This window comes from Paroedura picta, chromosome 8 (genome assembly GCF_049243985.1).
Source record: "Paroedura picta isolate Pp20150507F chromosome 8, Ppicta_v3.0, whole genome shotgun sequence".
NCBI lineage: Eukaryota > Metazoa > Chordata > Lepidosauria > Squamata > Gekkonidae > Paroedura > Paroedura picta.
Genome location: NC_135376.1, coordinates 43,915,697 through 43,943,460, shown reverse-complemented (window position 1 = coordinate 43,943,460; position 27,764 = coordinate 43,915,697). Strand labels below are relative to the sequence as shown.

Genomic DNA, 27,764 nt, shown 5'->3' with positions numbered 1-27,764 from the left:
CCCCACCCCGTTAATTTACTTAGTTCATTTCAAGTGCACAGGGGTAAATTGCAAATTTTAGCCATGTGGATTTAGCAAGCCTAAAAGTGTTGTGTACTGGTTAGAGTGTCAGACTAGGATCTGGTAGACGCAGGTTCAAGACCCAACTATACCATGGAAAGGCAGGGTACAAACAAAAAGTCTGATCTTTATTATGATAGACCCCAGAGGCAGGAAATTTTCTTGATACCTCAATATCCCCAAAAAGTTTCTAAATAATTGGAGCTGCTGTTGGAAATAATAGACTCTTAACAGTCTCAGATGGCTAGTCGTGCTATGTCTCTAGGAGCAAAAATAAACAGAAGAGTCAGAATGTTATTTATTATTTATTTTTATTTATTATATGTATATATACCGCCTCCCCAGAGGCTCAGGACAGTTTACATAAAATGTAGAAAACAATACAAGAAACAATCCGTAACATAGGTAACCATAACATTAATATGATATTCATTTAATATTAATGTAACACTAATAATCATAAAAGTCCATTAATATTTGAGATTCCACATAGCAGGATGACACAAAACATGACTGGCTTACTGAACTGCACAGAACGTTATGCCATATTTTGTTACTATGTGAACTGTAGCCCTATGAACCCTTACTTGGAGTAAGCCAGCTGCAACGCGCGTAGGACCACTAACGCGTCTCCCTCCTAGAAATGGAGCATCGCACCAAGCGGCCGCAGCCGGACTAGGCAGGGTCGAGAAATGGCGCTTGGCCAGCCTCGTTCTCTGGTCGCCTGACTGTTGCACGGGCCTCTGACTTGTTCCTTCTTGACAGCGCTACAGCCGAGCCTGAGTCACCACGCAGCAGTCTACAGAAAAGCCAAGTAGACAAGAAGCAGATCATGTGGGCGGAAACTTCCGGCCTCCAACCGCGGGAAAATGAGGCCACAAAGAGGCGGGGCCGAATGATGTCAGCTCCTCTCGGAATGGGCGGGGCTGCCCGGGATCAAGAAGCGGTAGCTGGTGCAGCTGCAAGATGCGTTCCTTTTTTACGTGGTTGCGTGCATTGTAACATCTGGTATTCTAAGGTAGAAATTAAACGGATTAATTATTGCGCTCTATATGCATTACAAAAAGACTACTAGTCCGAGCTGGATTTCTGAGCGTCGCTGTTCAGGGCTGCTTTCGCCTGCACATTAAAGCAAGGCCGGATATAAAATTGCCAGGGGAAATTAGCCATATCGATTAAACTTTAGGCAGAAATGACTTAAAGCTCAGTTTTACTAAGCCACTTTTCATAGCCCAACAGTGCAATTCTGATCAGTCCTAAGGCAAGCCTGACTGAATATGGTGGAACGTATTTCAAAGAGGGTTTCTCTTTGTAAAGTACACTGAATTCTAGGGGATTGATTGGTTGTTTTGACAAAGGATTATCATTGGCTGTATTTGGTTGTGACACAGTCTACTGATGTAATAGAATTGATTTTTGCTATATATTCCCTGTCATCATGTAAGACGATCATAGTCGGAGGAAGAATGCTTGCACTCGAAAGCTCACGCCCTGAATAAATCTTCGTTGGTTTTAAAGGTGCTACTGGACTCTGATTTTATTTTACAGGGCAAAACTGTACAGTGTTATCTAGCAGGGCTACAACTGGCGTTCAGAACCTGTTAACGGATCATGAGATGAATTCTGATATTATACCTCCTCGATAGTTAACCGATTGCCAGAGTCACCAAACACACTGCAGCAGTATATCACCGCCAGAGTCAGGGGGGTCGGACAACATTCTATCACTAAGCGCCCCCTGGTTCTGATTTATTTACTCCGCGCACCTTTTATCGCAGGAGAAACCCCCAAGCCCTTCACAATCAAAGAATACATTTCCCGTCAGGCTTCGCGCTTCTAACAACGTCAGTTCCCGCGATATTCGTCGCGTTGCTTCCTGGGAGATGTAGTTCGGTAGTGCCGGCCGGGATTCCGACGCTATCTGCGAGGTGGTGCCAAGATGGCGGCGCTGTGGGGCGGCGGCGCGGGACACGCCGGGGCTGGAGGAACCCCCCTGTTGCGAGGGGGCGCGGAGCCCGTCGTGGGGAGTGTTCTCCCCTCTGCGCAGGTACCGGTCCGGCCGGGTTCTCCGGAGGGAGGCAGCCAGCCAGCCAGAGAGGCAGGGAGCTTCCCGCCGCTGGGCCAGCTGGCGCTGGGTGGACACGTGGAAGCGGCGTGGCCGGCGCCGGGAGGTGGCACTGGCCAGCGCGGCCGGGGAAAGCCGTCTGGTGGCTGCCCGGGGCCGGCGCAGGGGCAGGGGGCACCCGAGAGGGGCATGCCTGGACGTGTCTCTGAGGCGTGAGGGCACGAGTGGAAGTTCTCTCGTTGGGGCAAGCCAAGTTCTGAGTCTCCGGGGTGTTGGCGCGGGGGGCGGCCGGCGGTGGTCGATTGGACGCCGGAGCGCAGGCATTTGGGGAGCGGCGCCGCTGGAGGAGGAGAAGCAGAGCTGTCGGGCTGGAATGGAGGTATCGGGGGACAGGGAGGCTGCAATGCAGGCAGCTGCGGGGTTCGGAAGTTTTTGGTATCGGGGTACTCAAGGCCTTAATCATGAATGAAGCAGGGGAAGCTGGGGGTTCCAGACGGGGGCATTGACGGAATCTGCGGATTCGACAGCGATTCTTGGAATTGAGAAACTACCAGGTTCTGGTTTTAATTGGATTGCGAACGGAACCGGTATTTCCTCGCTGGGATCACGGGATTTAGGCGAGGGCGGAGCTGCCTGTGGGTCTACTCTCATCCTTATTTTGGCGCGCCAGATAATATTGCCCTTTTCGCGTTTTATTTTACAGGTCGGGAGCATGGAAGTCTGTTTTTTTTTTGGGGGGGGGGGTAGTTTAACGGGAGAACCTGTATGTTGTATCCGCTCTCCCTCTGCCCCTGTGGGTGTATAAGAGGGTGGATTCACCCTTTCTAACCCCAGTCGGGTTAGAAAGACTTTTGATTCTCGAAGCAGATTCTGTAGCGCGCTCGCTCGTGTATAAGCGGGGCCTGAGACGTTTGCCCAGCCCAGCGCCACCCTTTTCCCACCCCCTACCCGATTTCTGGGTGTGTTTGTGCCCTCCCCTTCCCTGTGCCTGTTCGGCCTCGTGTGATGGTGCTGCGTCTCGGCAGTTTTTGTTCCTTCGAGAGAAGTTTTCTGTGCGTGTCTCCCCTGGTGTTTCGGCTCTGGTTCTCCTCGCGTCGTTGACCCCCCTCCCCTTCTTTGATTTATGATAACTTGCAGCAAGGTTTTCCTTTCCCGAAAGTAGTTGAAAAGAAAGACCATTTATGGGAGCCCAGAGTGTACGCTCGTGTTGGGAATGATAAAGAAGGGTAATGTGCGTTTTGGCTGCTGTAGAAGAGTCTGCGGGACTGTGGAATTCTCCTCCGTTTAGGCTCCGTCCAATCGCAGCGTGTGATAAATGTTTGGCCGCCCAGCTGCCTCAGACTGCACACCAGCCATGCAAAACAAACAACTTGTTTGCTCCCTCTGTTCAAGAAGAAGTAAAGGCAAGGCAGCCTCAAACATTTGCATTGCTAAATTCACCGTGCTGAAGCCTTGATTAGTTTTGGGTGGGGAAGCCTGCCCATTCCTTGAGTAGGTTTGCTTTGTCTAATATAACAAAGCCCATTCTGGCCAAAGAATTTGGATTTGTTTTAGTTTGCTGGCGGGGGAATGCCCCCCTTGTGTTGCATTGTAGTGCAAAATGGAAGTCTATAGGTCCTTAATGCTAATTTCTCCTCCCTCATACCCTCCCACTTCTGTTGGGTGAGGCAGAAAGGAAAGAGAAGGGGTGGTGTAGAAGGTAATGAAGTAGTCCTGCTAAACAGAATGTAGTGCAAGGAGGGAGAGCAACTGATTAGGAGTGAAATAAATTGTGGTGTAGAGACAGGAATCATTACAGTGAACTGAGGATCTGTGGACCCTTGGCCATATGTGTTCCCTTGGAATATTGTTACAATCCTTTACACTTACTGAAAATTTAAGAACAACAAGAGTCCAGTAGCAACTTATGTATATATGAAAATAAAACACTTTTGACAGTTTATCCTGGAATACAATTTTTAAATTGTTTAAAGTGCCATTTGACTGTCATTTTATATGGCTACGCACCTGAATTGTTAAGTTCCCTTGGGTTTCACATCTGCCTTTATAACTCCATGCAGTTCTTTATTCCATAACTTTTTTCATATGGCTTTACCTTAGCTTATCCCAGTTTAAATGAGGTACTGTTTGATTCAAGGATGTTATATTGACGTGCAGCTTGTCGGCTAGACTATGCTGCCTGTTAGAAGTAAACAAATGTGGAAATGTCTGTGATTGTCCACTATCTCAAACTGGAGGACATGTGGAAGTGATTCAGAGCTTATATGCCACCTCTAGCCACTGTTTCTTCAGTGTGGTCATATGGACAGCCCAACTTCTGTGTACAGCAGTTCTGGGATTGGGTTTTTGATGGCTAACCATACACAAGCCTTATCATCTTTTCAAACCTGCATTATACAGTCTGTACACTAACTAGTGATTATTTCCCTTGGAAGACTGGGCTTTCAGCCAGTCTGCATGAACTGTCAATCCCGTGTGATTGGTCTGACAGTGCAAAATGTTAGCTGTGTCTGCTTGCTAACCCCATGCAGGACTTGTGCCGCAGAGAGTGTGCATACTAGTCCTGTGCAGTTCCACAGTGTGCAGTTTCTCTGTGCAGTTTCTCTGTGTAGATGGCACATTTTGACACCAGGCCAGTGGAGGAGTACAAATACTCTGTGATGTCTCCTTCTTGTGTGCCCAGTTGGGTATGTATTTAGAGGAATAATTTGTTACTTAAGGGCTCTAATTTCCTTCTGTTTTCCTTTTGGCCATACTTCCTTCTCTGTGTGCACCCTCCTGTCAAAAGGGAATTGGTTTGCACAACTCCTTCATCTGCAGAACTCTGAACACTGCAGTCTTCCCTACAGCGGAGGATGCTATGCTTCCTGTTTGCCTTCCCTTATTGTGTCCTGGATCAGGGCATAGGCGGAATGGATTATGAAGGCATGCTAGTATTGACGTGCATTGGTTGGTTTCTTCTGTGTAGAATCATAGAATTGGAAGGGATCTCCAGGGTCTTCTAGTCCAACCCCCTGCAGAATGCAGACTGTATCATTAACCACATCTTTTGGGGGTTGGTGGATGTGAGCAAAGTCACTTTGGGATCTCATGCACAGTGTACTCTGAACATCTTGCTCTTTTGCCATTTTTTTTCTTAACAGAGCATGGGATGCAGATTAGCTATGCCAGTGTCTGGGATTTAGGACTGAGTTGTTTGTGAGTCTCATTAACTTAAAGTATGGATCTAGTCCTACCTAAAATGTCACAAGTAAAATAGCAGAAAGGCCTATGTTTCTCTATCTGGCAGATAGTTCCCTGTTTTTTAAAAACCATATAATTGTTCTTGGATTCATTTCACTTCATCATTTTGATATAATTGAACACAAATGCCTTCTTTCAGGTGAACAAATTTAGAGTCTAGCAGCACCTTTAAGACCAGCAATATTTTGTTCAAGGTCATATTGTGTCTGAGAAAGTGTGCGTGCACATGAAAGCTCAGATCTTGAATAAACCTTTGTTGGTCTTAAAGGTGCCACCTGACTCTAAATTTGTTCTGCTGCTTCAGACCAATATGGCTACCCACTTGAATCCATCTTTCAGGTGGCTGCTTTGCAGGGTGGAAAATTACATTTCAGCCACTGATGCCACTCATAACGACATTAATATGTGAAATTTTGCTGTGGCCATCACAAATGGAGAGGACAAGAACATAACTCTTTGAAATGTGTGGGGGGAGCTGCTTTCTGATTCAGTTGTCAGAATTGCACTACATATTTTGTAGTGCAATTCTCTTTTGCTTTTCCATGTTATTGGCGCTTCCCCCCTGGTTTTCAAAGTGTAATATGAATATTCCTGTTGTCCTTCATCAAGATCATATAGAGAACATTCCTTTAATTGAAGAGTGTGATAAATCATCTGCCTGTTTGCTGCTGTTGGCTGAGAATTTAACTAGTAATTAACTGAGATTTTGAAGTGATGTCCAAAGAAGAACCATAGAGTTGGAAGGGGACCTCCAGGGTCATCTAGTCCAACCCTTTGCAGAATGCAGGAAATTCACAACTACTGCCCATCTACAGTGACCCCAATTCCATGCCCAGATGATGCCCCCCTATTTGCCTCCCGATCCCAAAGTGACAATTGGCATTTCCCTGAGCATGCAAGAAAGAAGAGACTCTTCTCTAGGGCTCCAGTGGTGCTAATAGCATCTATCTGTGCTAACATTATGCTCTCAGCCTCCATAATTAAACATCTGGGGAATTAGTAATCCCAATTTTATACACATAGTAGAGCAGGAGATTCGCTGAAGGCCACACAGTGAGCTCAAGACTGAACCCGTGTCCAAGGCCAATGCTTGGTCTCCTTTGTTTCTCCAGTTTGGTGTAGTGGTTAGGAGTGCGGGCTTCTAAATTGGTGAACCGGGTTTGATTCCCAGCTCCCTGACATGCAGCCAGCTGGGTGACCTTGGGCTCGCTACAGCATTGATAAAGCTGTTCTGACTGAGCAGTAATATTAGGGCTCTTTCAACATCACCTACCTCACAGGATGTCTGTTGTGAGGAGAGGGAAGGGAAGGCGCTCTGAGCCTCCTTCAGGTAGAGAAAAGCAGCATATAAGAACCAAATCTTCTTCTTCTAGACCACATCTGAAACAGCTGGCTTGTTCAGATTGTTTCCCAACTTAGATGTGGGAATTCTTCAGCATCTGAGCATCTAGTGGTGCTAAGAGTTTAATGTAAAACATGAAGAAGTTGTATTGCAGCTCTGCTTTGGCTGCTGAGTGTGAAAAATTTTGCAGCTGACTAGCTGGGAAACTGTTGTGGAGAAATTTGGTGGCTGTGGCCTAAAAACCAAAGAAGGCTCCCAGGCCTTCACTGCCAACTCCTTGTAATTAGAGCCTAGTCTTTGCTGCTCAAACAAAGCCCAGTAATTTCAGCACAATGTATCTAGGGAGGGAAGCTGTTAAACATGATTTGGGTTAGGACATGATTACTTTCTAACTAGCTTGGCACATTCTTCCCCTTCTTGCAGCTGGCTGCTTATGCATCCTTTAGTCTAGCCCTGCCTTGCTGAAAGGTAGGAGTGAGAGTGAGGGTGGTGAAAGTCTTTGTCATCTGTGTTATGCCGTTGTGACACTGAGAAGGAGAAGATCAAGGGTCCCTTAATAACATTGTAGAAATGGGTCAGGACCTTCTTTTCTGATGCTCTGCTACATGACAAAGTCATGATTACACTAGCTTGCTAGACGGGACATGGATGCTTGTCTCCGGGTGCTGGACTGTAGTTGAGTAAACAGTTACCCATATGCAAAGATCCACATGGCACGCAGCAAGCTGGAATCCCAGATTATTGAAAACTGGCTGAGAGCACAGCTGAGTGATGTAGAACCTTAATACTTGTTCACGCACTTGTCAGCATGAAGACCTAGTTGATTTATGAAAACCTGCAAGTGCTCTACACATCCTAACTCCCTGCACTGCTTCTGCAAATGGCAAATGTTTGCTGTATCAACTTATTATAAGTATAAGCAGAGATTGCAGCAAGGCCTTTGTTGGGATGATGCAGTTTGGCTGGAGGACTTGAATTTTTCTCGGGACATGAACTTGCAAGTCAAAAAAGTGCTATGGCAGTGATATAAGTGCGGAGCACCGAGAAATTTATAAACAATTTGGCATCCCCCTCTCATCTGGGAAGAATGTCCTGTGTGAGCATGCAGCTGAGGCAGTAATTTGTACACTGTGCTACATTTAAATTACTCATGAAACAAGCATGTTTCTATTGCTCACTGTGTTGGATAAGTATGGGCTGCAATGTGATGATATCCCTAACATGTATAGGCACAGAAATAGTTTTCATTTCTTGCTCATGGTATGTCTGAGACTGTCCTAATTTGTGTAGCCCATCCTTGGCAACTATCCTTTCTTGTACCTTTATCTTTCTGGACTTCTTTTTAATATTCTTGGCAAAGGCCAAGGATAACCATGCAGTCTAGTCTTCCAGTGGGCATTATTGGAGGAGTGAAGGCCTGCTTTTTGGTAATGGACAGGTTCCCAGTCTAAATGTGTTGGTTCAGCAGCTGAAGAACATCTGCCTGGAGAGAATGGCTGGCTCCTCCCAGTGATCATACACATTTGTTTTCTGCTGATTCAGAGTCAGTTACCACTGACTGTGGAATGCCACCCAATTGTTAGTGTTACTACCACTCCCATTGAAGCTACTGTGTTGAAATGGAAAGGAGATCTTTGATGGCTCAAATTACTGTTTCTGTTGTAAACCCTACTGAGCAGAATGGAAAAGTGGGCCGCAGGTATCTTAAATAAATGAAGAATGGGTTCTCCCAGGTTTAGCTTTTTTATACGACTCTGTGGGTAAGGTCTCAATGCAGTGGCTATTCCTGTGTAGAATTTTGAGTGTGTCTTTTCTCCCTTCCTCCAGTCATTGTTTAATGACAGACATCTCACTGCCAAGTCAGAGCAACTTTGGGGCTCATGTGGCTTGGGAGGAGAGAATGATGGAGGTGCGTGAATTCCAAGAAGAGGATGCTATCCAGAATGAAAAAGGACAATGACATGGGATGGGTGATTTTTTTTTTAAAGGAAGAGTCTTATCTGTGTACATTGTTAAACGCTCTCATTGCCCCCCCTCAGTTGTTTTATCTTCCTCTGATTTGCATTATTTTGTTTTCCTAGTACTTACTGGCAGAGAATTTACATGTGTCCTTGGAGGCAGAAACCATTCTTGAAGCAGAGGAGCTCCTAGGAACCATGCAAGGTTACTTAGACTCTTCTGTCATCTCCATCATTGAGGATTTCAATGAGGTATGGAATGCTTTACTCTCAGAGATGGATGGCTTCTGGATCCCTTTATGGGCATCTTGGTGTGGCTGCCTGCAGCAGGCAGGGCCTCTGTGAAAAGCTGAGTCAGGGATTGTTCTGCTGTGCCAGAGAAATGCAGTGTCTGTTCTTGACATAAATGTGAGTTAAGCTACCCTGCTTCAGTTAACTCCTTGTCATTTTTCATCAAGTGATTAGCAGTGAGGTATCTGGGAGCCCTGTGGGATGCAGGAGGCTGTTCCCTCAGTCATAAGATGACATACTTAAGTTTCCACTTCTTTTGTCTGTATTGAACATATAATGTCAACACGCTGATTATTTAATTCCTTCAAAAATTTCTCAGCCACTTTAAAGACCAGAAGAATAAATACATTCAATTATTGGAAATCAAAATAAGTCAGAGGCTTAGTAGGGCATGCCTTTGGTTCCTGCAACTTGATCTGAGGTCACTAGTAAACAAAAATTAGCTGTTTCTTAGGTAATCATGAAACAAAATCCATGTAATACCATTTATTAAAGCTAGCCAAAGTAACAGGACATGGTGTGGGAGCATGTTGCTGGAAAGAGACAAATATTTTATGTTCTCTGATAGTGGTGGATTAGATGCTTTTCTGAAGCTTAAAAGGCTTAGAGCAAGAGAAAAGCATAGAAGTCCTCAGATCAACAGTACTGGGTATTAATTTTATTCGATGCACTAAGTAAAACGTAGATATAACAAATAGTACTGGTATCACCTAGTGAAATTTCCAAGATTTGAATAATGAAGTAGTCTGGGTGAGACTTCTGGATTGATGCCTGTATGTGTGATATGAGGTAGGTTCTTTGCAGGGTGTTTTTTTTAAATTTGAAATCAGATTTCTTAAATTTAAATTGATTTTTTATTTAAATATGAAGAGCTGGAACTTTTTACTACCCGAAGAAGTCACGGCTTACAATTTACAAATTGATTTTTTAGTTAAATATGATTATAAAATAGAATGCTTTTTGAGGAAAAATCTGTCTACAAATAGTTTTCTATTTAATATACATTACAGCCTCAAGTAGAGGTATGCAAACAATTGTATTTTTCTGGCTTGGATATATTGAACCTGAAAAATATTGGTATTTCCTAATATTCCCAAATCCCAATACTGGTGTGGTATGTAAATTTGGTAAATATTTGGGAATCCCAAGTTTTTTTCAGCTGCATTCTACCTCATTGGGACCATTATGATCAGTGATCTCCATAGGGTATAATAGAGAATCAATTGGGGAGGTATTTGAAGGGCTGTTTTTTTTTGAGATAGAGGCACCAGATCTGCAGTATGGCTGCTGGTGCTTCTCCTTAAAAAATCCCTGATTGGGCCAGGGGGTTCAATCCTACCTCTCCACCCCCAAAAAAGTGCCCCCAGCCTTTGTTGCTTTCAATGGAAAGGAGGAAAAGGCGTTTAAAGGGAATGTAGTTCCTTGAATGAACTCTGAATGAATGAACTCTGGAGGCATTTAAAGGGCTTGCTGTCCCTGTATATGCCTTCTGCAAGTGACGAGTTCCCTGCAGTCCCTTTAAATTTAATTGTTGGTTTTTTTCGGGGGCAGCCATTTCAGACAGCTATAGTACTAATTTATATCTGACTAAAATAATAGCCAGAAAATGCCAATAAGGTTTTGGGGGCTGTTTGGCTCAGATATACTGGATGTGCACCCCTAGTACAAATGTTATTCATCATGAAATTCAGATTAGTTTTTAATTATGTAGCATGAGGCTGTATACTCGTTCAAGTACTCGTGCAAGTTTTAAGAAATTCAAAGAATATAAGATTGGAATAGGTCTGGGTAAGGACGAGATGTTAAGTATGGTGAGGGAGAGGCAAGCAATAGAAATGGAAGTGAAACTTAGAGCAGTGGTCCCCAACCCCCGGTCCGGGGACCAGGACCGGTCCGTGGATCAGTCGATACTGGGCCGCGGCTCCTCCTCGCCCTCCTCCCTGGCTGCTGCCTTGGGGGCTGCTCTGCCACTCTGCTGCCGGCTCACCTTTGGTGCTCTCTGGTGGCCGCCATGGCTGGGGTTCCCCCTTGGCGAGGCACTGCGCAGCTGCTGCTGGCAGCGCCCCCCTGTGGGCGGTGGGAAGTCAGGGGCGCTGGCGGGAAAGCAAGTGGAGCAGGGGTCAGGTGGCAGCAACATCCCTTGGCAAAAAACTACACCCCCTGCCACCCGGGCCTCAGTAAAATTGTCAAGCGTTGGCCGGGCCCCCGTGATAAAAAGGTTGGGGACCATTGACTTAGAGCACAATTCTCCAGAAATCTTGATCTTTGTGTCTCCTCATCGATGTTTAAGCAAACACAATACATCTGCTATATAATGTAATTGTTTTAGTTAGATTTAAATGGTCATTATTAATGATTATTTTTGTCCTTCCAATAAACTACAGTAGAAAAGTTGTCCAAATAAGAATGATTAACCTGTTAAACCAGAGAGTTCACATGATGATTTTATAATGATCTATTTCAAGTGGTAAATAATCCATCATTGATTTTCTGATACAACTAAAACTAAGCTGAAATTTATTATATTAAAATGAAACTGTCTTCTGGGTTGTAAATATTAAGGCCAACAAGAATGAACATTTATGTAGAAAACCATTATTTAAATCGAGTCATCAATTTGTATTTAAATTAAATCCACTCTGGTTCTTTATAAAGCATCAGTTGATGACTGGGGGTTGGAGGGGCTGAATAGTAGCTCAGGATGCAGCTTTTTATATCAGTCTTTTAAATCTGTAGTTGTAGAGTGGCTTAGAATAGCTCAGGCCCTGGAGAAGGTAGCTAGTTAGTTTACTTGTTTCCACAGCCATAGTTGTTCTGGAGCTTCTTAGAGGTGAGGGTGTTTCATACCTGTTCATTCACCTTGATCTGACTGCTCTTATCTGTTTGGTAGTCTTATCTTGCTCCTTCACTTCAGAAGCTCATTAGCTTGGTTTCTTTTGTTATTTGAAGAGAATTAGATCTGTATTAGATATGGGCTCCATCAGCTTAGCTGTATTATTTTAAAATATTTTTTATTTATTTTCAGTGGTTATAATAAGGAAGGGAAAAGAAAAAGAAATATTCTGAAACAAGTTACATCTTAAATCGAGATTGCCATTCTTGCCTGGCATAGCAACTTAATCACAAGTACATATATATGTGGTTTACTTATTAATAAACTCCAGGTAGTAGTTCTAATGTTCTTGAAACTCTTCATTTGGCCTGTTAACTAAGTTAGTTAGTTTCGTCATTTTGCACAATTCTCTCATCCTATCCATCCATGCTGTCAATAGTCGGTAGGCTTTGACTTTTCCAAGCTTGTGCAGCCAACTGTGACCGTAGTTGCATTTTGTTCCCTGGTTTGCTGAGATGTGTTTGAGCATGTATGGATTTTGTTTGTGAATCAAGTGCCTCTTCCAAATTGACTGTCTTGTCTTTTACTCAAACAGGCCAAAGGCCGTGTGGATTCAGACAATGAGCTTTCCTTGTTGACTGCAATCACGGATATTCTGGACAGTACCGATGATGAGTCTCTGTCTCCCTTTGACACTATTCCAGACTCTGAATTGCTGACATCACTCAAGGAGCCTGATAATTCTTCGGTATGATGCGTTTTCTGGCAGTACATCAGAGCAGAATGTTTTTGTGTGTGGGTTCCCTGCTTTGCATGCAGGAGGTTCTAAGTTAAGTTCCTGATGTTAAAGGATCTCAGGTCCTAGGGAGGGCCTTTCTTTCCCTGAGTCCCTGGGGAGCCTGTACAAGTATGCAGCACTAAGCTGGCTCAACCATAGGCCACTGTATAGTATGTTCCCTGCCGTTTCTCACGCAGGCAATTGAATGTCATCCCAAAAGCCAAGCCTGTTTTATCACCTGCTCCTGGTGAGGCTGATCAAAAGACAGTAGACAGATCTACCTGTGATTACTGGATCTAGTACAACTTGGAATATCCCACATACATTTGCGTACATTGGTGTGTGCTTTTCCCATGGAGTGCAGCTTTGAGTACAAGTGCCTCCAATACCCTCTTGGCTGTATGCACACTGGTTGGCATTTTGCATCCATCTAATTTCGTTGTCTTGTTAGTCAATGAGTGAGTAACAGACTCCTGTTCTTAGCTAGTAGTTTCCCATCTTTATGGATGAGATCATTCCAGGCAATGCTCCGCGCCATTATTGTCACCAGCTCTCACAGATGATCTCATTGTTCCATCATTCGATAAAGAACTGCTGGATGGATGCATTATTTTTTGTTGTTTTTGGCAAGAGTGACACTTTTTTCTCCTGTCTGGAACAAATCTGCTACTTTTGGGGGTGAGGGGCAAGGAGGATGTATGAGCATTCAGCAAATTCTGGCAAGGGTCAGTTACAATTGGATTTGATATGTAAGACATGAAGCACTGTGACACCAGAGCACCCTCTTGTGGGCATTTCCAAGTATTTATCAAGAACATTGTAAAATATTTTCATCCTGCTTTTCTCCCTGTCAATGAAACTCAGAAATGGCTTACAGGAAAAAGGAAGCAGGCCACCCAGGAGCCATCAGTAGTGTGTCAGGAGGGCTTAGCTTCAGGGCCTCTGAAACCAGCGCAGGGCTGGAGTCTTTAATCCCACAGCACAGGGGCAGCCATTGGGGAAGCACGAGCCTGACTAGAGATTGGTGTTACTGACCTGAGTGGCAAATAATCCGAAGCCTGATGATCAGAGCTGCCCTGTCAGCACATACTGATCTTGCAGTCACAAGGGTCCCTGGTGATGAAGGGCTACATGTTCTAAATACATTAATTTGGGAGTGACCTGATCTGTGTATTCCAGGTTTACTGGTGTTTAAACAGGCTGGTTTTGCCCAGTTCTTATTTTAAGATTGTAGTATATAAATGAAGTTACATAGGACATCCAGAAGGTCTTACAGAGCAATTCACTTCTTGTTTACAAACTTCTCTGACAGTTTCAAAGGTGTCTCAGCTTGTCCAGGACACCCCCTAAACAGGACTTTCGTTCCTTCGAAGACTTCCAAGAGCCTAGAATTTGCACCATTATGACTGAGAAGGTAAGAGATGTTGGGGCCTTTTGTGTAGAAAGAGCACTAGAATCTCCAAGAAGTGTCAGTTCTTTCTTGTTTCTCTGTAGTTATCCTGTCCTGCTTCTCTGGCTGTGGGTCAGATATCAAGATGCATGGGGAGCTGGATTGTGTTATGACAAGAAAAGGGCTACTAAGTTTAGATTGTTCCCCTATAGTAGTACACAAACGGGAGAAGCTACACTTGCTGATGATCACCTTGCTACCTAGCTATTGAAAAGCACAGGTGCATTCTTGGGGTTAGAGTCCCGTTCTTGGATATAGAGTCCCAGCAAAGGTCATTCTCTGTGCTTCATTCAGCCTTTGTTGGTTACTTGGCGACATCTGGGGCTGTGTTTGAAATGTCCTTTGCTAAGATAGGAGAAGCCAGAAATGAAAAAAGTCATTTTTCTATCCAGTCCTGTTCCGTTACATTCCAAACATTTTGGCTTTTCTGTGCTGCATAGCATTTTATTTTGGGGAAACAACATTGATTTCAGAGAAACTGAAATATCATGATTAGCTTCCAGTTAGCTTGTGTGATAGCTTGACCTCTGATATTACCATCCCATGATGCTGGGGAAATGCAGTGAACTTACATTGTGATACAGAATGTCTTGAATATTGTAGCTTGAAAGCCATGAAGAACTGTGATTATTTATTGTTAATAATCTCCTAGTTTGAAGACGTAATTTCACAGGCTGGGATTTTTCCCCTTAAGAAAAAAGTTTTCTATCCATCTGTATAAATGTAACTTTGTATCTGTGATGTGTTCTGGGAAAAACTTGAAAGCTGTTGCAATGGCCAGTTGTTTTCCTGACAAAAAGAATATCATGCAAACATCTAAATTTTCCTGTTTGGTTAGAAATGACTTCGGAACTGGCCTTTAAAATACATAATGTTAAAGATACCTTGCTAATGTGAAAAATGGAAACTTGCTGTTTCCCTGCTTTAATTTTTGTTTAATTCAGCATTCTCAAAATGACTGTGTCACTTGTTAGGCACTGCTGTACGGGAGAAGTTTTCTTTCACTCTGTTTAGAATCAGTAATATATTGGTTAGGGTGTTTTATTAGGAACGTAGCCATGAAGCTCCTGTGGTGACCTTTGGGCTAAGTCATCCTGTCTGTCACCTCAGCCTACCTCGCAGGGATTTTTGTGAGGGTGGAAAAAATTGCAGGAGAGTCATGTACACTGGCAGAAGGGTGTAATGACCTTATGGTAAATTTAACCAAGCTGTGTCTGGCTCCCCTTGGCCATTTGACCTGTCTCTGATAATTATTACAGTGTAAGCATCAAATCTTCCTTTAAACAATAGTTAGTGATAGACAAAGGAGACCTTTTATAGCTAGGTAGCAAAGATTTTTCTCTGCTCATTAACAAAGACTTGCCAGAAGGGGTTCTAAACTCCAGAATAGCCTGATCAGGCAGCCATCCCTCTCACCAGAGACTGAGAGTCAGTATCCTTATTTTGTCTAGTCTGTTATCTTCTGTGTGCTGTTTGCTGTATTCACGCCATCTTTGTGGAGGGTTACCCTTTGTAACACTGTGTTGGCTGTAGCCTGGCCTTGCTGCATCTATGCCATAGCCAAGCCCTCCTCTCAGAGACTCCGGTCAGCAGAGTTTATTGCATAATCTTCTCTCTTCTTCCCCCACCCCACCTCTAGGTTGAAGCCTGTGCTGCCAGCCTCCCACTGGCACTGACTCCAAATTGCCCCAAAGACCGAGCTGCTTCAAACAAAGCCAGTAGCAAAGGGTCATGTGGGGAACAGAGGGTGTTCAGGCACAGAGAGCGAGATGCTCCTATGCTGCAACGTAGTGACGGGGAAGAAGAGGAGGAGGAAGAGGAGATCACTGATTGTGGGCTGAGTTTTGAAGCAGGCATGAATGAAATCCCTGTGGCATCAGCCACAAAGGTGGTGGAGACAGACCTCTCTCCAAGTGACGGCCCCTACATCATTGCTCCAGAGAGAATCTCCCTCAGTGAGCTAGTGAGGTCCATGCACCCGTACTGCCAGCCTGACTTCACTGCGTGTGTGAGTCTCAAGAGCCAATCCCTTGCTGAGGCACCGGGTGTTGTAGAAGTGGTGCCTGAGGGCGAGGAGAGCATGGAGATCCCGGTGGTCCTTCCGAATGCAGAGCCATCCTGCGGCACTGACAGCAGCAGCACATCGGGTCAGACCAAAGAGGTCAATCTGGACCAAGTATTCTCCACCGACAACGCCAGGACTGCAGACATGGATAGAGATCTTGCTCTGGACAGTCAGGCCTGTGGGGTAGGCAAGGCAGAACTCCAGAGGAAGGATGATGCTCCTCTGGGGACAAAGGAAGAAGCTGTGGGAACTGCCAATGCTCATGAGAACCCATCTCAGCACAGCCCAGGAGCACCAAGGAACATAAAGCTCAGAGCCTCAGAGACAGACAAAAGAAGTGGCGGCACCGGGAAGAAATGCCGTAAAGAGAAAAGGAGGCACAAAGAGGCCAGGGGAGACAGACCTCCAAAGCAGGCTGGTGCTAAGCCAAGCAGTGATGAGAAGCAGGAGGGGACAGCTGGAGGAAGAAGAGGGCAGCCTGAGCCTTCCGCTGATCAAACCTCCCACGCAGAAGGGAATCGGGGCACTGTAGAGGAGGAGAAATTGGTCAAGCACGGGGCACCCCTGGAGCCCCCAAACCCACCGAGGCCAGGCTTGGAGAGTGCAGAGGCCTTGCCATGTGCAGAGGAATGCCCATCCACTCCGTGCCAGGGAGAGGCAGATGCATTGCCTGCAGAGCAGATAGTCGCGCAGGAATCCCACCATGGGAGCAAGCCTCTTTCAGCCACAAGTGAGGTGGTTGGCCAAGAGGCAGCCTCCCCTTCGGTCCCCGGCAGTGTTGTGGACATGGCAGGGCAGCCTCACAGAAAGGATCTCAGCGACAAGGAAGTCAGCTGTCCCCTCAAGGAGGCCAAGCCCCGGCCTCTCAGCCTGAGTGAATACCGGCAGCGTAGGAAGCAGCGCCAGCCCAGTGGCAAGGGCACAAGTAGCACCGCAGAGCAGCAAAGTGCCAGCAAGTGGCCCAGTCTCCCCGAGCCCCCCATGGAACTGGCTGACCTTCCTTGCCTGTTGGTGCCTCCACCACCCCCCAAAGTCCCAGTGCCTGGGCCAAGAAGGGAGCCTGAGAAGCCTGCCAGCACTGCCTCTACCCCTGCTCCTGCTCACAAAGCCATTCCCTGCTCTGTGCAGACCACAGCTGCCCCAGTTCCTGCTCCTTGTTCTGAGAACGGCACTGTGAATACTGCTCCTCCTCCAGCGCCTGCTTTGGTTGCCCCTTTGCAACCTAGTCAAGCCTTTCCCCCTGTTGGGGCTCAAGTGCCACCGATCCTGCCCCCAGCATACCTCCCATCAACCCCTGGAGCTTTTCTGCCAGCCCCTCCCAACTCCCGCATCTTCAGTACACCACCACCAGTGCCTCCCTGGGCTCTTTTTGGCCCTCTGCCACCCCCAACTTCAGTCAATGAAGTTTGTTCCACTGCCTTCCATATGGTTCCTCCAGTGCCCCCTCCCACATGGCCTCCCCCACCTGTCCCTTTACCCTCTTTTGGCCCAGGGCTTCCTTACAGCTCCATTGACTGGGCCACAGTTCCACCGCCACCTTACTGGCCTGGTATTCCAGTACCGCCTCCGATGTTGCCTGCCCCTTATGGAGACCGAGGAGTCCACATGCAGAGTCCCCAAGCTGATGCCTTCCCGACCCCACCCTTCTCTGAAGAGACCCCAGGCCAGCAGAGTACAGCTCCTGCCCTGGACTCCTCTCACTTCAGAATGCAAAACATGGCCACCACACAGAAAGTGGGCACCCCTGCCCAGCTACCCTGGGTGGAACCCCCTTCTACAGCCAAAGTTGCCTCCAAAAGGATTTCTGACCCGAGGCGTCAAGCACAGCCTTCTGGTGCCGAGTCTAAAGCAGAAGTGGCTCCTGGAAAATCTCCACCTTTGGGAAAGCTGCTTTCTCCTGCATCAGTGGTTGAACCTTTGGGAAAGCCAGCATTGACTCCGCCTGTCAGGAACAGCTCTGTTCTGCAGCCCGTAGGGGAGCCCCGTTCTGCGCTGCCTCCCCAACAAGTCAAGGATTCTGTGGGCATACCGAAATCTTTAGAAGAGTCCTCTGCTGAGACTGGGGAGAAGGCTTATACTGTACCAGCCTTGCTTCAAGTTGCCAAAGAGACCCCTCCTGCTGGCCAGTCTGAAGAGGAACTTCCTACCCTTCCTGCTTCTCTGGTGCCAGAAAAGTTAACAGTGCCAGCTGAAGTGGAGATGGATGCCCCTGTAGATCCCAGCTCCCCAGCAATAGCAAGGCCTCCGAAGATGCAGAAAACTGGCCCGCTTTCCAAGACACCCTCCCAGATGTTGAAGCCAGAACCTCTCCTCAGCATTTCACAGCACAGCTGCAATAAGGATATCGTTCAGGAGTTTATCACTGAGATGGGTGAGTGCTTATGCTGCTGCTTGTCTGGCACCCATGACCCAAGAAAGCTGGCTCAGAGAAGTAGGAATGAACCCTGGCTGTTTAATGCTGGCATCTATTCCATCCCCATGTTCGCACTCTGTGTTGGACATTGCTCTGCCAGTACTTCTTTGCTCGTGTGCATGGGAGGCAGCCCCTGCTCTTGCAGCCTTCGGTCTAGGTGGGGTGCGTTACGACAGTGATATTTTTTCTACCCAGTCTTTTGTGTTTACATTTTCATTGATCTCGTGCATTTCCCTTTTAATGACACACTTGTTAAAGAGAGCCTCAGTTTTTCTTCAGTCCTTGCCAAGTTGCCAGCAGGATTAAGCTAGAGAAAGAGGGTCAGAGGGTAATTAGTTGTTGTCCCTGGTCATTGTGTCCACACCCTAGCCTGGTGTAGTTTAAGGGCGACTGTTTTAAGACCCAACAATTGTGCATAATTAGTAAATGACCAAAAGCTGTAATGGATTGTGCTAAATTGAGCTTTTCTCCCCCTCCTCCAGGAATTGAGGCCTCCGACCTGACCAGCCTACTAGAGCAATTTGAGAAAATAGAAGGTGAGGAGCTAAATAGAGAAAAGGGGTTGAGTACTCTAACCTCTGCACTGCCTTGATACTTCCTCCAATTTCCATCCCTAGAGGTCCTCAGGGGCCAGTTTTGGTTCTCTAACACTTCTGCACGTTTTATTTCATGTAGAAAAAATAGCAGTCATGTTTTCAGTTTCCACGGAGCTCTTCCTCCTCCCCCAATTGCAGAATTCCAAGGAAAAACAAGTGAGATAATAAAGCCCCTCTAAAGGGGTCTAGTCAGTTGCAAAGGTGAGCTTCCCTAGTTTGGGTTCATGAGAAACATTCCTGGCCTTTGCACAAGAAGGGCAGGCTTTGTACTAGAGAGCAAATTTGGTAGATGATGTTTATCGGCACAAACTCAGCTTTGCTCAGTGTGCATATTAACGTAGCTGCCTACTGAAGTTTCACCGCATTAGGAGAACTTCTGCTGAATCCTAAAGTCAGAAAAGAGGGAGCTGTGGCTCAGTGGAACAAACCTCTGCTTTGAGGTGTGCAATCCCTTAAAAGTGTCAGGCAGTGGGTGACGTTCCATCGAGAGCCACCCTTTGGCAAGGCAGCACACAGCCTGAGACCCTGGAGAGCTGCTTCCGGTGGTTGCTGTCTTTGATGGACCGGCACAGTGTAGCTTTGTGTCTTTGTTCATGTTGCCTATTCATCAGATTTCAGCAGACTGTCTGCTGCTTTTAAAGCTGGATCTGGGCTTTTCATTTGGTCTTTAAACAATCAAACAATCCTGTGCCACAAGCTGGATCATCGTATAGGCTAAGTAGTTCTATGATACCCAGGGAGTCGTGGGCTGTCCAGGCACTGTGATTTAGGAAGTGTTAATGGCCTACCACTGCCTGATCTGCTCATGACTACTAACAAACTGGCTTTTATCTTTCTAGCCAAAGAGGGAGCTTCTGTTGAGGTGAAATCCAAGGGAAGTGTTGCTGCAGAGAGCAGTGGGTAAGTATAGGCCTCAGTCTTGGCCAGATCCCCCGTTCATATTTTGTTTTGGTTCACGGATAGTGCTGGCTTTCTAGAGGTAGGTGACACATGGAGTGCAGAGCAAGCTGGTCCTGGCCTTGGCTGCCTCTTGAAAGTTGCAGTGGGCACTCTGTGTTTATGAGCTGTTGATAACATAGCACTGTTTTCCTTTCAGCTCTGAGGTACTGCAAGAAAAGAAGATGGTGGATAGGCTTCAGGCTCCAGAGCTCACCAATGTTGCAGGTGGAGGCTCTAGAATTAAGCTACTTAAATATGGTTGAGCAATTTCCAGACACAGATTCACTGTAGTGAATTTTTTGGGGGGGGAGATGGAGGTGGGGAGTGCTTGGCTGTCAGTTTGGTATATGGACTCATGCAGCCAGTTGTGCACCTTTTGCTGTGCTTGTTGTGCGTTTGTTGAAGAGAATGAAGTTACCTACCCTGTGCTCTTCCTACAGACAGCTTGCACTGTTACCAGCAAGTAAGGTGTAACTGGTTCTCATGGAAGTCAGGAGTGTGCTTACCAGCCTACCCCTGTGAAGAATGCTGTGCCTTCTCTCTTGAGCTCATGACTGTTGCTCTGGTTTCTGATGACTCTCTTAACCTTTCTACAGGCCTGACCCCTCCAGCCACTCCGCCTCACCAGCTGTGGAAGCCTCTCGCAGCTGTCTCGCTTCTTGGCAAAGCTAGGTCCCCCAAAGTTTCCAAGCTTGCAAAATCTCTAAGCAAACCTCACAGAAAAGCAGCCCCTCGTCACGTGGGCTACGGTGAGCATGACTACTGTCAACTCTGTGCTGCCCCGCCAAAGGGTGGCTCTCGATGGAATGTCAAACACAACACAGATATCACTATCAAGCCCATCAAGGCCTTAATGAAACAAGAGCTGGATCAACTTGCAACAAACCAGACCCTTGCTGCTGCCGCCAGAATGAACCTTGAGGGCACTGATAGCCCGGTGGCCCCCTACCAGAATCCTAAAGAGTGTCCTAGCCCTGCGGATGCTTGTCAGGACCAGACCGAAGTCTTTAGCCATGTTGCAGCCAGCTCAAGCCCTGGCAGAGCTGTGTCTCCACCGTCAGAGAGTACGCTGACAAGGCCATGTACAGAACCACTGGACCACCGGACTAGCACACCAAGGTCCATGACTAGGTGCAGTGAAGATCCGTGTTCTGTTCTGCTGTCCCCAGCTGCATCCCCATGCTGGGATGCGGAAGAACCAACGTCGCAGCAGCCTCAGGACATTCAGCAGAAGCGCTTGGCTTCCAAACGTTCCCTGCGATCCTACCGGAGCAGACAGAAGTCGACCAGCCCCCAACAGAGGAGCCGGAGAGGCCGCCAAAACCGTGCCAGCCGGTCCTTCAGCTCCTCCAGTTCTGATGGGGACAGTGACACTTCCTCTTCTTCCTCCTCCTCTTCCTCATCAAGGTCTCGGTCTCCCCCATCAAAACGCTGGAGAAGGTATGTGACTAGAGACTCTCTTCCCACTGACAAATAGTGCAGCTGATGGGTTCAGGAGGACTTTGGGCTTTTGGATGAGGTTCAGCTGTGTTCTTATGGCTGCACTTTGGCAGGTGGGAGTAGGGTGATTGGTACAGTTTACATTGTGTAGTCCTTTATGGTGGTCTCCATTCTCAGTTCTCTGTAAAGCAAACCCTTGGCAGACCTACTGATCCATCTTGCCATTGCTAGCAAGTGCTGGGGATCTCCCACTAAAAAGACCTGGTTGTGTTGGTTTGCTGCTTTCTAAAGCATCCAGTAGGCTGGATCTTTCTAATTCCTCCTTTGTCTTCAGAGCTGGCTTATACTATTCTATTGGCTGGTTCTACATTACCACATAGAAGAGCCTCTTGTGGCGCAGAGTGGTAAGGCAGCCGTCTGATAGCTTTGCCCATGAGGTTGGGAGTTCAATTCCAGCAGCCGGCTCAAGGTTGACTCAGCCTTCCATCCTTCCGAGGTCGGTAAAATGAGTACCCAGCTTGCTGGGGGGTAAACGGTAATGACTGGGGAAGGCACTGGCAAACCACCCTGTATTGAGTCTGCCATGAAAACGCTAGAGGGCGTCACCCCAAGGGTCAGACATGACTCGGTGCTTGCACAGGGGATACCTTTACCTTTACATTACCACCCCAGCCTTCCCTTGGGGTGTTCCTGAATGTTAGCATGGGGTGGTTCCTGCTATGTATGCCTGAGGCTACAAGTAGGTTCAGGTCAGATTTGACAAGCCTTTTCAACTTGTACTGTGTTAGGTCTTTGTTTTTGTTCCTGTGCAAAGGCTGGTGACTTGCAGACCTTCATACTGGCTGATAGCAACAAATTGTTTCTTGTAGGAAATATGTCTGCAGGCCTGTTCAGTACTCATCATGCTGAATGTTTGAATGAGAAGCTTTTGGTTAAATCTCAGTCTTTGGTGAATGCAAGTAGACAACCCAAAGATTTTGTCTATTTGTCAGGCTTTGAAGACACCTTCATTCTTCAGAAGTGATGGTGTGCTTGAGTCCAACCACACAAAATTGTTGCTGGAGTCAGAGTCTATTTAGAAGTGATCTTTATGTATTTGCAGACATATCTATGAATATGTGCACACATAGAAGCCCACATCCATAGACAAAGCTGCATTTGTTCCCACCCTAGATGCCGCTCAAGAAGCTCCTGCTCTTCTTCTAGTGGATGGAGCCGGTCAAGGAGCAGGTCCCAGAGTCCCTCCTATGTATCAAGGCCATCATTGCGCTCCCCTTCTCCACACAGGAGGAGCACCTGCAGGAAAAGGTGAGGCAGTCTAGCACTGCAGGGCCCATGTGCCAACATATTATATCTAGGAGAGTTTTCAAAATCTTGGTGGAATGTTTATGCCACCAGTCTTCTGCGCCCTGCTTCCTGTGTTCTATGGATGCACCTTGACAAAAGGGGGAAGGAGTCCGTTTGGCCTTATGCTGACAGCCCCCCAGGCTTTCTTTTTATATGCCAACAAAGCAAATGTTTCATAACTGGTTCTTTGTTATGGAGTTTAAAATAGCTATGTGTATAATTTGGGGTCTTCTTGCCATCCTGTTTTTTTACAATAGTTTGCAGATCTTGGAGTATACCATTACAATATTTGGCACATTGTGATGTGCTTTTGGTCTATACCAGTGGTTCTCAACCTGGGGGTCGAACAGCCCTTTCACAGGGGTCGTGGCAGGGTAAGCAGCTTGGCTGGAGCGGGGGATGCCATCCACGAAACAGCCTTGAGGGGTAGATCCAAGAGCACATTCGTCTGTCTGGAGCAGTGGAAAAGAGCGAGATCGGCATGGTGGGGCAAGAGGAAAAACCGAACTGAGAAACCCTGGGGGGGAAAACAATTTATATACAATCATGAACAATGGATCTTTACACCATTGGTCAATTTCTGTGAAAGAACACTTGCATGATTTTATGGTTGGGCATCACCACCACATGAGGAACTATATTAAAGAGTAGTGGCATTAGAAAGGTTTGAGAACCACTGGTTTATACAGTCCTGCCTAGTTTTAAATGATCTCATCCACCAGTTAGGCCAGCCTTTCTCAACCTTTCTACCATTTACCTTTTACCCTGACACATTCTTGAGGCTTCAAGAAACCGCAGAAGTCACATGTCACCTGAGCCGTATGGGAAGATGGTATAAAAATCTAATAAATAAATCTCCCAAACTCTCCCACAGCACAGGAAGGGACAGCACAGAAATATTTTCAGATTATTTGTGAACAGAACCATACCTGCATTCTTGGCTGGCTACTAGTTTGCATCCACACATGGCTCTAAACGTTCTTAAAATGCAGGCTCACAACTGGTTGCCTGGGCATGCAGTGAGGAGAAGCACCTAACCTGAAAAACAGTCGTTATATCCCTTCCCCTTCCGCAGCCATGCGGAAGGGGAAGGGATATATCCCTTCCCTTGAACTCCCCCATGTGTGGCTGGAAGGTGCCAGGATTGTGCCCAAGAAGGTGTAGCACAACTCTCTGGCCTCACCCAAAGGTGGTGTGGTTGCAGTGTGGGAGGGGTGAAGGGAGAGAGCGCTCCATCACCTCCTCGCGTGCCCCCCCCTCCCCAAATTCCAGAAATGGCCCAGCAGCCTATTGTGCTGGGACAGGTATCTGCCCATTCTATTACCCCTGCTCCCCCCTCCAGGCTGTTAAGTTAAAATGAGAGTGTTTATCTCTCTGGATTCCAGTTGCTACCGTGTGCTGCAAGCCTCATCTCAAGGATTTTAACGGTGGTGGGGCCCTCTCCTTCTCTTACCCTCCAGGCCTATCATTGCCCATGTGGGGAGGGGGTGTTAATATTACCATATATGGTCATATCACCCAGTTATTTTTAAAACATTAATTTAATTAACTCCAACCCAATCAGTAAAACTCTTTTGAGGCCATTGCAAAATTCAAGGGTTCTATGAAACCCTGGTTAAGAGAGCCTGGGTTAGGCCTTCTCTTTTCTTACTGTAAACATCATCTTGGTCCCTGCAGAGAGTGGATCACTCTTTAAAAAATCATTACATTCCATATTTGCATCCTGCCCTTCCTCTGAGAATCTCAGAATTGTGCATTCAGCCTCACGACTGTGTCTGAAATAGGAGGGGGTTGAGAAGCAACAGCTTTCCCCTAACCCTCACTGCGCTCAGTAGCCAAGTTTGATCCCTGGACTCCTTTGCCAGGCTCCGTGTTGCAGCCTTAGCACAGCACGTTGGTTGGTACCTAACGATGGCTTCTCTCTGTTGTGGAGACAAGCATCGATCAGCTGTTTGTTTCTGTTTTCCTGTTGCCAGTTCATGGTTGTGGGTTCGCAGCAGCCATGCCTGCACTTTCCTTTTTCAGTGAATCCTCACTTCCTTGTCTTACCAACCCAATTCCTACACGTGTGCAGGGCTTTGGAAGCTGCTTGCAATCTGGGGTCCCTTATCCCTGGCAGAGAGGGCTGGATGAGCTCCCTTCTCTTTGGTACATTTTTTTCACAAGACTGTCAAAATAACAATGTAACTCATTAAATAATATGCACAAAGAAGCAGACTCCTAATTACCTTTGTTCTGGTGCCTTTAAAAAAATTAGATATGACTCTGGCAGTTCCCGGGATCGTTACCAAAGGCAGAAAATCAGAGACAAAGAACGTGCAATAGTGAGTATTGCTGAGCAAAGTAGCATGAGGGGAGATGGAAGAGGACCACGGGGCCTGCCTTTGTCTTGGCCCCTTCAGGTTTAGTTTGTGGCCTCCTTCCTGCGGACCTGAGGCTTTTAGGCTGCTTATCCAGAAACCCTCCGCAAAAGGGGAAGAGAGCAGCTCGCCTAGGTGAAGTTAAGCTTTCTGCAGGGACATATGCGTGCATTCACAAATCCCAATTCTGTGAGAGTATAGAATATAATCATGGCCATGGAATTCAACTTAGGCATTTCAGGGATCTTTAAGAAGTAAATTATGGGTACAGAGGTGATCTTGTGTGTGTGTGTTTGTGTAGAAGTGTCTGCTTGAAATCTCAGAATCCAGAAAAATGACTGAACTACATTCAACCAAATAAAAAGCAAACTTATGCTAATAAGCAATTATGTAAATATGCAAAATGTGAACAGATGACAGAATATAGATTCCTTGACATGGAATCTGGATTGTCTGAGAACGATTTAAAATCCACAGAAACCTTGAGGTGTAGACTTGGAGCTGGCTTTGTCAGTCTGCTCACACACATCCTTTTATATCATGAAGGGAATATGTTGTCGAGTTGATTCTGTTCTTTCCTGCAAAGAACACCTGGCATCACTGTAGTCCTGTAGTTTTGAGCATCCTTCCGGCTCAAGACATTGATGCCTGCTTAGGGTTCCATTTTCAAGCACAGAGACGTTGGGGCTCCTGCAGCAGTTTTGCAGGCGGTATGCCTGTCTTCTGTGGAGCGGATCCTTCAGTAACTGATCATCTTCAGTAAAGTCATGCAAGGCTAGCTCAGAATTCTCCTGTCCTCTGTACTTCAGAGAAACAGCACCACTCTGTGGTATGCAAGGGCAGCTTGGAAGATAATTCTTGAGTGACTTTGACAACCATATTCAAGCTGGTGCATTCTTTAAAAAAGAGTCTGTTCTGATTGTTTTTGTGAAGAGGTGTTGGGAGGAAAGGAGAAGACCACACTAAATGCTCACCCAATTCCCTTCTCCCCCCACCCCCAGGAGGAACGCCGTGTTGTCTTCGTTGGGAAGATCCCTAGCAGAATGACCCGTTCGGAGCTTCGGCACCGTTTCACTGTGTTTGGAGACATTGAGGAATGCACACTGCACTTCCGAGAACAGGGGTAAGAGAGGAGGATCCATCTTTCTTTGGGGTGACACACATTCCCTAGCAGCATTGGTAGGAATGGGAAGTGTGTATGTGAAGCATGTGACCCATTTTTCTCAGACCCTCCCTCCCTCCCTCTCCCCCCCTCCCCGGGAGGCATGTTCAGGATACGAAAACTTAACTGCTTGTCTCTCTTGCCTGGTAGGGATAATTATGGTTTTGTGACATACCGTTATGCTGAGGAGGCCTTTGCTGCCATAGAGGGCGGACGTACACTGCATCGCCCTGATGAGCAGCCCTTTGACTTGTGCTTTGGAGGCCGTCGGCAATTCTGTAAAAGGAGCTACACTGACTTGGGTGAGTCTGGGGAGATGCTGACTATGAGGATGGGTTGAATCTTCTTTGAGGCTTTGTCACAGCGAGGAGCAGTATCTGTGGGGCAGGAGTTTAGCATTCTGCTTCTGCAAATTCAGTGACCTCATGAATTGCCATGATTTATCTCGCCCTACACAGTGTGCATGGTGGTGACTCTGGGTATCCTGGTTTCAATAATTCAGACAGTTGTCAGTTGGGGTTCTGTCAGTCTGCAGTATGGCTGTGTGTGAGAGAGAAAGAGAGATGCATGCATTGGGAGTAATGGTGTGCTTGTGGAAGCCTAGCTAGCTTCTTCATTGTGGAATATTCTGGTTTCTCTAGTCCAGGGATGCTCAGTGTCTCAAGAGCCACTTGTGGCTCTTTGATATGCCCCCTGCAGCTCTTCTGTGCACCATTCCCAACATGACACTTGCCCCGTGTTTCAGTAAAGTAGGGCTTGTGTTTCGCACCGCCCTGAGCTTGAATGGGCAAGCAGTATACAAATTACTAAATAATAATAAATGGATCCCACCTTGACAGAGCTGCCATCACAGAAATGGGTAAGCTGTGAGCTGCCCTGAGATGGAAGTAAATGTGATGCTTTTGGGTGGCGGCAACTACAAATGCAGATTACTGTGAGCTGCCAAGTTGGTACCACTGCTCTCATGCTAGCTGACTTGCTGATGAATGTCTTTTTTTCTGTTTTGTTTCCAGACTCGAACATAGAAGACTTCAAGCCTACCCCTCTGAAGAACAAATATGACTCCCTTGACTTTGACACCTTACTAAAGCAGGCTCAGCAGAGTCTGCAGAGGTAACGCTGGCTCTCCCGGGCTCAGTGTGCCCAATAGGCATCTGCCTACACCAGCCTTACCTCAGACTGGCTGCATGGGGAGGCACCCCCCAAGCCTAGCTGCTATGTCCAGCATGCTTTTATAATGAAATGCAAAAAAAAAAAAAAAATCCAACTACCACAAACCATTTTGATCTTTATTTTTTTTAGGGTCTATTTAAGGGGAAGGACATTTTCTCTTTAACAGTGGAATTGGGGATGGAATAACATCACCCAGCCACCTTCTTCCTATTCAATCACTATGCAGACAATAAACATCTACCATAGCAA

At 46.5% G+C, this 27,764-nt stretch overlaps 1 protein-coding gene across 2 annotated transcripts; it reads left to right on the top strand.

The window, feature by feature from the left end:
* Positions 1 to 1,931: 1,931 nt before the first annotated feature.
* PPRC1 (PPARG related coactivator 1) lies at positions 1,932 to 27,764 on the top strand. Of its 2 annotated transcripts, none has more exons than XM_077349461.1 (14): positions 1,932 to 2,107; positions 8,792 to 8,920; positions 12,388 to 12,540; positions 13,883 to 13,984; positions 15,660 to 18,456; positions 18,981 to 19,034; positions 19,934 to 19,994; positions 20,191 to 20,258; positions 20,630 to 21,473; positions 22,647 to 22,781; positions 25,078 to 25,144; positions 26,182 to 26,303; positions 26,493 to 26,644; positions 27,356 to 27,764. In XM_077349461.1, the coding sequence occupies exons 1-14, from the start codon at positions 2,000 to 2,002 to the stop codon at positions 27,457 to 27,459; spliced, it is 4,896 nt and encodes a 1,631-aa protein (XP_077205576.1). In that variant the 5' UTR covers positions 1,932 to 1,999; the 3' UTR covers positions 27,460 to 27,764. The 2 variants fall into 2 exon arrangements, with proteins under 2 accessions (XP_077205576.1, XP_077205577.1); XM_077349462.1 differs by lacking the exon at positions 1,932 to 2,107 and adding an exon at positions 2,141 to 2,504.

Coding starts and splice junctions, on each gene's coding strand:
- PPRC1 (XM_077349461.1), top strand. CDS start 2,000: ATGGCGGCGCTGTGGGGCGGCGGCGCGGGACACGCCGGGGCTGGAGGA. Junction 22,782..25,077: donor AGGAGCACCTGCAGGAAAAG/GTGAGGCAGTCT, acceptor TAAAAAAATTAG/ATATGACTCTGGCAGTTCCC. Junction 26,645..27,355: donor AAGGAGCTACACTGACTTGG/GTGAGTCTGGGG, acceptor TTTTGTTTCCAG/ACTCGAACATAGAAGACTTC.